The sequence below is a fragment of the Hyposmocoma kahamanoa genome, unplaced genomic scaffold, assembly GCF_003589595.1.
Source record: "Hyposmocoma kahamanoa isolate Upper Pololo Valley unplaced genomic scaffold, ASM358959v1 116, whole genome shotgun sequence".
Classification (NCBI taxonomy): Eukaryota; Metazoa; Arthropoda; class Insecta; order Lepidoptera; family Cosmopterigidae; genus Hyposmocoma; species Hyposmocoma kahamanoa.
The window spans coordinates 4,961,835-4,971,703 of record NW_020653391.1 but is presented as its reverse complement, the minus strand read 5'-3'; the positions used below and the strand labels follow the sequence as shown (position 1 = coordinate 4,971,703).

The 9,869-nt window shown below is 36.6% G+C and overlaps 1 protein-coding gene across 1 annotated transcript; it reads right to left on the bottom strand.

Annotated features, from left to right (window-relative positions):
* Window positions 1-259: 259 nt before the first annotated feature.
* LOC113239824 lies at window positions 260-9,868 on the bottom strand. Its single transcript, XM_026476964.1, has 3 exons — window positions 9,750-9,868; window positions 8,861-8,985; window positions 260-400 (listed from the first exon to the last, which is right to left on the bottom strand). Exons 1-3 carry the CDS (start codon window positions 9,861-9,863, stop codon window positions 307-309), a joined length of 333 nt encoding a protein of 110 aa, XP_026332749.1. The 5' UTR covers window positions 9,864-9,868; the 3' UTR covers window positions 260-306.
* Window position 9,869: the final 1 nt, after the last annotated feature.

The following is a 9,869-nucleotide window of genomic DNA, read 5'->3' as shown; positions in this document are numbered from 1 at the left end:
CTACTAATTAGAACCACCAACCCATACCTATCTACCGCGTTTTTAGATCTAGTACTTTTGGAAGGTCACAAAAATTTCCTACCAAGGGGAGTTAAAGCAAAACACAAGCAATATTTACCTATTGAAATTTGTAGTGACCATTTTGGGTATAGCTGCTATTTCGATACATTGTATGTTATTCGAATTACACTAAGGGGACTTTTCCAACAAGATATTAAAAAAAATTGAAATACAATCGCAAATTAAAAACATTTAATGAAATAAAAAAGTATTTGTGTAGGAACAGCAAGAAGAAACCTATTTTGTCTAGTCTTTATTTTCTTTCAAGGACTCCAGAGGCACGCCTTGGAATAAGCCCTTCCTGGCCATTTCATCAGCCCATTCATCGAACTCCGCTTTTCTAGAAAAAAATAATGAACGTATACAGACAATACAGTCCACATCCTATTCCCAAATGAAATCAGAAGGAAAATTACAATGAGAAAGGAGCATTTTGATCATAACTTTTTAACGCTCTTTGTGATTTAGAGGAGAGTTGTAAATGTTCTAAGACATGTGATAGACATCGCATCAATACCTGCATTCTTACGAATCCCATAAATTTCCAATTGGGCCAAAGCAGGTTTCAAAGTGAATTCGTAGTGCTGGTGGTTACAGATACGTGTCAACTTGTCTCAGGGTAACGGGCGCAGTGACAGTATCTCTCAGATCTGTGATTTAAAAGCTCTGAGTGACACAGCAACTGTTATGAACAGGCGTTCTTTAGTACTTATACTCATATGCAGGCGTGTCGCTTAGTACCAGGAGCACGACTCGTTCGTTCCGTCACTTGATATCATAAAAAAACTGTCAAGCACGACCTGCGCCCTGATTTTAATTCAAATCGGTATCGATTCGATCGGGTAGCCCATCCGCAATATTATACGCCTCGACTCGGAAAAGACGCAGTTTGCGATCGGGAGAGGCAATCAAAATCAAGGCCCAGGTCTTGAATGTGGAACTATACAACAGTTGTTTATTATTCTTAAAACACTAATAATCTAATAAATTAATTGATAGGTGCCAGTACCACTAGCAAACCCTAGTGCTGGACCTTGTCGATTACATTACTTCATGGGGTTTATGAATCATGAATCATTGACACGAAGGAGATTCTTCCAAAAACTAATACCTCGCTGGTACCTAGACTTTGACATTCTCATCAGTAATAAATAACCGAGAACATACATCGAAACTGACACTGCACTGACCAAGCCTAGTGGCTACCAATAAGGAAATATAAAATAGGCAGCTGCAGCCACTTTGTTTTTGTCATGACGATTTGCCAGCTGTGAATTTGCAGAAAAGCATACGTGTTTAGATATTATCAATATTTGCCGAACGTTGACATGCCAGTGCTACTAGCGCGAAGCACTGTGTCAATGTAAACAGGCCATTGTAAACATGTAGCTGATTCCTCGCAGCCAAAGCTCATGGTTCATTTACAAATAAATTAAAAGAGAAATGGCGGGTTTTTGAAGTTACAAAGTCTGCCGTCCACTAACTAAAACGCGGCTAAGTGACAATGGTCTAATATCTATTTTGAGTAAAAAAATTAATTAACACAAAAAAAAACAGTTCAAATTAATTAACGTGTTCGATTTATCGAAACTTACCCTAACGATGCATAGCTGAAAAATCATTAACCAATTTTAATATTCTAAAACTGGGTTATGGTTTTTTATGATATCTCAAAAAATATTTTGGCACTTTTAGTAGCGGACGGAAGAAGTACTTACAGTTTTTACAAAGACTATTTTTGTTTTAAGTATATTATGAAAAAAACCAAAAAAGAAATAGCGATGAAAAAGTTAGAACTATATTCCCTATTTTAAATCAAATTACAAGAGACTTTATCCTGAACATTCCACTAATTACGAATTCAAAATTTTTATTTAAAGCGATAATAATGTGGTTTAAATGAAAGTGAAAACATAAATATTGACTTAAAAGACTGTTTAAGAAACCCAAATAAGTGAACTAAGTTATCTATGACAAAGTGAAAACTTGTATTAGAACTACAATCGAAAATATTACTGAGGATCCCAATAATTAAACGAAGACATAGCTCAAAGGACTTGTATCCAAGCCAAAACTATTAATAAAAAAAATAAAAAATTAAAAAACTTGCTGGTGATTGATGATTTCGGAAATGTAATTTTTCTTACAAAATACTAATGCTGATAATACAGTACAGTACATTCTAAAGCATTCTAAATGTTCTTCAGGTTGTATGATAAAAACATACTAATCTGTTAATTATGAATGTGGTAATTACCTATATGTGAGCTAAGGTAAGCAAATTACAACAGCATGTTTTGAGTTTGGACTATTTGTTGTATTTTAGTAAAAAGATTAAACCATTAAGCAACCGACCTACATCAGTTTCTGTTACATTTTTATTTATACTTAATTTCTAGTTTATGATTGGCTTAACAATGATCTTACAAAATATATGTAAAATTTTCATGCAATATACTTTTCCAAAATTTAAGAAAGATACTAAACAATTTTAATTATGTGCAATTTTTAGAAACTCTTAACAGGTAAATAAATTCACGTAGCACATTTGTGAAGAGTTGCAAAGTCCTCAAAGCCTGGCTTTAAATAGGTCAAAGTACGTCGTCTACTATTAATTTTGCTGTGTTGACACTGCTAGTCATATGCAGGCAAAGCATGCTGGATTCGATCCTTCCCAACTTTTCCTAAAGTCCTTATAGAAATTGCATACTTTGTAAGCAATGCCGTTGATATTATTCACAATATATATTTTTTAACTTTCATATGAAGCTACAAGATGTAATGTAAAAGTATATATACGGTGAAATTATATGTAACATTATTTATGTACATGGTTAAATTATGTATAAAATTTTATGTAAATATATATACACACATCAAAAAAAGTTTGCGATCACTTCGAAAAACTGAAATCTTTTTTGTTACTGTAGATTATATTATGATTTTTTCTTCTTTTTAGATTCTTTATTTAAAAATAAATTAGAACATAAAACAATGACCCCGTTCAATTGTTTTTTCATATAAAAAGGCTTTCAGTCCTAGCTTACGCTCATTCAGAGATCTGATTTAGTCAATTATAAGCGATTCAAGATATTTTTCGCGGAAAGTTGTGATTGAAAAAATGCCAAGAGGATTATCAGAGGTTTTACGAGCTAGAATAGTAACTTTGAGGGAAGAAGGATACACCACGAGAGTAATAGCACGCAGACTTGCTATATCCCAATCCTGTGTCGTGGCTACGTTGCAGAGGTATCACGGAATGGGGAATTTAGCTGACCGACCCCGCAGCGGTCGCCCAACTGTTTTGACAGCTGCCCAAAAGCGCTATATTAGATTGCTGGCAGCCCGTGATCCAACAATCAACGCCACTAAAATAAAAGCAGAAGTCAGGGCCGCCTCTGGGCTTGAAGTTAGCACGCAGACCGTTCGCAATTGCTTGCACCAGGCTGGATTACGAGCACGGAGGTCTTGGCGAGCTCCGCTCAATTCCCGGCAACGTCAACAACGAAGATTGCAGTGGGCTAGACTTCGGCAAAATGAAGAAGGTGAGGACGAAAACATTTGGCAAAACTGTCTCTTCGTTGACGAATCCCGAATCAGCACTCATCCAGATAACCGACGTGTCCGTGTCTGGAGAAGACCAGGCGACCGTGAAAGACAAAGATCTGCCACTGGAACAGTTCAGCAAGGCGGAAAATCGGTGTCCTTTTGGGGTGGCATTATGATTGGAGCTAGAACGCCTTTGATCCCGTATCGGGGCTTCATGACAGCAGACATGTACAAAGCAGTTGCTATTGATGATATCGTCAGACCATTCCGAGTAAACCATGGGCACCAATTTGTACTGGTCGATGATAATGCGCCCGCACATCGAGCTCAACGAGTCAATGCTGCTCTTCAAGAATACGATATCACACGATTAGACTGGCCTGCCGGCTCGCCCGACTTAAACCCAATAGAGCATGCGTGGGATGCTCTTAAACGAGCAGTATGGAACGGTGAGCCACGTCCCCAGACAGTTCCAGAGCTCAGGGAAGCCGCTATTGAAGAATGGGATAGGTTACCCCAGGAAATGCTGGATAACTTGATCCTCAGCATGCCCAGGAGGATCTTCGCATGTATTCGAGCCAGGGGAGGAGTTATTTTATATTGAATTCACACCTTTTAATAATAAATTGTTGTTTAAGTTTAATTAAACAGTCTTTTTCTTTCTATGAAATTTCTATCACTATTACATTATGATTAATGGCTCAATTTTTTAAAATAAATAATAAAAAATAGTTTTATATTTTAATTTCAAACAGGGTATTCCTATTTAAAGAAAGCATACAACATAGATTTTTTCTTGATAAAGTTAAATTTAAAGAATTATAGGAGTTTATGCTATTGATCGCAAACTTTTTTTGATGTGTGTATGTGGGTAATGAAACTTTTTCTGGATTTAAATCGCGTACATTTGTTTTTTTAAACAAACTGACGTTTCGGGCTCTTCACAGGTCCTGTTGTTACAGTTGACTGACAATGTGACTATGGGACCTGTAAAGGGCCCGAAATGTCAGTTTGTTTGAAAAAACAAATATACGTGATTTAAATCCGGAAAAACAGTTTCATTTCCTATGTGTAACAATCGCGAAAACTTAAGAACTCTATATATATGTGTACAAGACTAATCACAATTTTGAAATAAAAAAGGAATTTAATGTACAGCAACAAGAATTGCCATTTTGTCGCCTTTCTATTAAAATATAATTGTCTAATATTTTTTATACAATGGCCTCCGTGGTGGAGTGGCTTGCACCACGGTTTCAATGGAGTCGCCTTCTCAGGTCTCGGGTTCAATCTCCAGCCAGGTCAATGTAGAAAACTATCTTTCTATCTTATTTATTATTCTATTATCTCTAACTTTTTTACTTTTCATGCTCTTAAAGTTCGTATTTATGCTGGGTGTAGGCTGCATAAAATAGGATTTTATGCTCTAGTGCATAGAATAAAATCGTCATTTAAGACCGAGGCAATGACGCCTGCGCCAACAGCCACTCACTCTAAAACTTTATAAAATAAAGTTTTACTTTTGTTTTTTTAATCTGTGTTATATTACAAAATAAAAAAGTAGGCAATAGTAATTCTAATAAGTTATAAGAAATAGAAATGCATAAAAAATAAAAGCTTGTCAAATATAACTGAGCATTATGTAGTCCGACCCGAGTCAAATGTAGAAAAGAAAAGTAGTACATTGGCTGAAAATTCTTATATTTTCTTGGCAATAGTCGAGTTATCGTTATCGTTTATTTGTAATATTGGTGTTTAATTTCCTGTCAATCAAAGTGAAAAGCAGATTGTATAACTCATTTTACCCTCGACTTAAGGATATACTCGTCTCAGGTACAATGACGTGTTTTATGCACTTGTTGTACAATCTACTATTTCTATGTTGTCTCGGGTCTGGGTGTTTGTGTGTTTTAGTTACTTACTTTGGTGTGGCAGCAACATATTGTTGCTTAGCAGACAACACCGCTCAAGTGGAAAATTGTTGTTTACTTTTGAACATTACTCAAGTCCAAATAAAACGTGAATCAATTAAAATTTGACAACGAACTGATCTGCAATTATGTGTTGTACATATATAGAGCACTTATTACCAATAATAGATTTGAAGTGTAGTTCTCCACTCCTTTGAAATTACTCCAAACTACTTATGCAGTGTTGTTTGCTAAGCGACTGATATATGATGTATAATATATATTTATTACTTATTTATTTTTCAAAACCCACCCTTTGATATTATGACTGTGTATTACCTGTTAAAATGTCATATGTTCATTGTAATTATAGGGACTGCCGAGAGATCTATAGATAAATTTCGAAACCACCAAATCTTGTGCCAATTAGAATATTTTTGGAAATATGGGCATAAGACACTTTTAAAAGCAAGGTAACATGACACATGTTTGACTGGTAATAAGGATAAAACATTTGATCCCACCCATTTTCTATTTCAACTATTTGTATAACTTTCCAAAGGTTGGAATGTAAAAAATTAACTATATGGGCGCGTTCCCATTGAGTCGTAACGTTTTATACATCGTTGACCAACTGTCGCATCTAGCATATTCCCATATCACGACTATCTGTCGTGACTATGTCGTGGATGTTTATTTTATCGTTGAACGACTGTCGTGTCTGGCTGTTCCCATTAGATCGTGTCGACAATTTATGGTTTCACTGCAGCCACCTTGTTGTTCGCACTACAGACTGTCGTCACATTTTTACCGTGACGTTTTATTTATCGTCAGACGGTTGCTCTTCCCATTGTCATGAATCATGACAGTCTGTCGTCGTAACGTCAAAAAAGTCGTGAACGACAGTTAATGTAAAGAAAAGAAAAAGAAAAAGTAAAAAGAAACACTCAATATTTAGCAGACATGAGGTCAGGCTATACCAGTTGTGGCAAAATTATGAAAAATCCATGCCACTTAAGCGATAATAGGCATATTTTTGAAAATATTGGAAATAGATATCCTAGAACACATTTTTGAGTTCTGTGATTACAATTTTTCCGATTTTGCAGTGTTTTTTTAATGTAATCCTAAATAACCGTGCCATTAACCGCAGTCACAAATCAAACAATGAATATTGTTAATTTAGTAAAAAAATAAATTCTTAATACAAAAAAAGAACTTTGACATACTTTATTTATTAACCTATATTATACTGACAATTCAGTTACATTGACAATTATATTAGTAAATTACTTAATCTATAACATCAGCGCATCCTGAAGACGTATAGGTCTCCCCCACCTCTATCCATTTGGCTCTCTTGTTAGCCTAGTCCATAGAGGTCCAGCTATTTTTTTAAAGTCATCGGACCATCTTTTAAAGGGACGACCTCTTTTCCTCTTGACGTTTTCTCTTGGCAATCATTCTGTAACCTGTCTAGCCCACTTTTCTACTCTTTCCCTGTACATGTGGCTAGTCCACTTCCACTTTAGTGTTTTGGTTTTTGTGGTGACACCCTCCAATTTAGTAGTCTTTCGTATGTCTGTAGCTCTCTTTTTGTCTCTTAGGGTCGTATTCTAGAACTCTACTCAATGCTCAAGTCAGGATTGCACTGGAAACACAAGCACTGGAAATACGACCCTAATGGCAAGGACTTGAGTATGATTTTCAGTGCTCACTGCAATACTCAAGTCCTGACTTGAGTATTGAGTAGAGTTCTGGAATACGACTCTTAGAGAGAATCCCAGCGTACTTCTCTCCGTTCCTCTTTGACAGGTTGTGAGTTTCTGATGGTGTTTACTAGTCAATGCCCACGTTTGGCATCCATAGGTCAAAATTGGGAGGACGCAGATGGTAAAGACCTTTCTCTTTGCTGCCATTGGATAGCACTTGTCTTTAAATAGGTCTTTGAGTGATCAATACCGGCTCCAAGAGTTGGTAACTCTTCTTTCTAGTTCTTGCTCCGTTTGATCACTAAACGACAATAATTGGCCCAGACAAATGTAGGATCCTACATATTCAATGTATTCCCGATCTACGAGGCTTTTCAGATCTGTTAGTCGTTACTTTGGTTTTTGTTTTATTAATGGTTAAACCCACTTCTTTGCTTTTAGTTGCAATTGCCTTGGATCATGTATTGTAGGGAAAGAGGATCGTGAACCTTAGATTGTGCAGTCTTTCACCGTTTATGTATATGCCTCTATCATTCCATTCGAGGTTTCTGAAGACATTCTCGAGAACCGTTGAGAAGAGTTTTGGCGAGTGTGGGTTATCTTGTCGGACTCCTTCTGTATCTGAAATGGTTTTCATAGAGATTCTAATTTCACCTGTACTGTGCTGTTAGAGTAAATGTTCTTTATGATCCTTATGCATTTCTTTTCAATACCCTGCTTTTGTAAAGCTATCCAGATGTGATTGTGGTTTATAGAATCGAAAGCTTTATTGTAGTCTATGAACCCCATGTATAGTGGGTACCCACATTCTTGTGATTTCGTGTTTAATGGCGTGCATTTGACCTATGGTGGAGAATATTCCTTTGTCTCCTTTCTTGTGTATAAGTATGATGGTGCTGTTTGTCCATTGTGAGGGGCTAAATTCTGATTCGATTACGCCCCCCGGCGAAAACAAAACTTTGACATACAAATAATAATATAAAAAAAAAAGTACTACACCACTCTGGGCAAATCATCTATTCAATCTGTATTTGTGCTGAAGGCAAACAATTTATACATCCAAAATTATTGGAAGTGCAAAAAAGAACAGTATGCACAGATGTGACCTATGGCGTCGATTTACAACACTTTCAAAAATATGCCTATTATCACTTAACTAAGCGACATAGAATTTTTTCTGTTTATTTTGCCAGAACTGGTATAACTTGGCCTTTCACCCGGTACCCATATGACATTGAATTTTAGGACATTCTGTATTGTATACAACAAATTAATTATATTATAACAAATACAATCAATTACTTATAATAAAAAATCAGAACGATAAAAAACAATACTAAGGGTCGTATTCCAGAACTCTACTCAATGCCGTATTCCAGAACTCTACTCAATGCTCAAGTTAGGATTTGAGCAGACTTGAGTATGATTTCAAGCACTGGAAATACGACCCTAATGGCAAGAACTTGAGTATGATTTTTAGTGCTCACTGCAAAACTCAAGTCCTGACTTGAGTATTGAGTATAGTTCTAGAATACGACCTTGAGAATGTTTACAACAGTTTTATCAAATGTTGCATTGGTCATGAGATCTGGTAGACCTGTTGGCAAGTAAATACGTAAATAAACTTACTCGTAATAGTCCTTATAAGCCGCAATGCGAGGTCGTCCTATAAAGGTTCGAACACACGCACCCGCTATCATACTAAACACTAGTGCGCTAGCTATGATAGCCTTTGTCTGCGACCAATGCAAACCCTGTATAAATAAAATACTCCTTTAGCTTTGTAACAAATGGTAGCCAATACGTATTTTTTTTCCTCGAAGCGTAATTTCTTGTAGGAAGATAAAGTTTTCATTATCGCCCATAAGTATAATATACTCCCGGACACATAATTATTAGTCAGCATCCATCAGCACCGCATCCATAATAAACTTTTTTATATGGACTGTGACCAGATCAATTGATGCTGAAGCATACTGATGATACCACATATAAAACACATGTTTAGCAAAGATCTGCTGATGCGTGCCGACAAGTAGAATCAAACCTTAAATTTTCTTTGACATAAGGTATGAACTGCTGAGTTCACGAGGTTCCCCTGGGAATTGGGCTAGGGGATCCTATTGGACTGAATGACATTATTGACCATGCCCTGCTAGCAGGGTTTGCGAGGCATTTCTTCATCAGTGGTTACTTTTTAATGCTGCTACAAGATTGTCTATGACGATGCACTTACAACAAAAGTTATTACAATGATACCGCACAAAAGGGAGGCGGTGGTTTTCATAGTGTCGCCATCTCTGAGGTCCCGGGTTCGATCCCCGGCCGGGTCAGTGTAGAAAACTAAGTTTTATATATTGTCTCGAGTGTGGGTGTTTGTGGTACTTTGTACAAGTGCTTTGGCTACTTACTTTGGGATCCGGGCAACGTACATGTGATGTTGTTATTTATAAAAAAAAACAAACCGCTCAGATTTTAGAACTTCTAAGTGTATTTAAACTAAAAATGAATGTAGCACCTTCAGAATTGGCTTCGGTCGACAAGGCGCCAGCGGCGTTGGTGGTGTACAAATTTGCGGGCATGGCGGCGGGGCTGGGGGAGAGCATGGTGGTGGAGGGGGATTGCAACTCATTTTCAC

Coding starts and splice junctions, on each gene's coding strand:
- LOC113239824 (XM_026476964.1), bottom strand. CDS start 9,863: ATGAGTTGCAATCCCCCTCCACCACCATGCTCTCCCCCAGCCCCGCCG. Junction 8,986..9,749: donor GACCGAAGCCAATTCTGAAG/GTGCTACATTCA, acceptor TTATTTATACAG/GGTTTGCATTGGTCGCAGAC. Junction 401..8,860: donor GCTTATAAGGACTATTACGA/GTAAGTTTATTT, acceptor ATTTTTTTCTAG/AAAAGCGGAGTTCGATGAAT.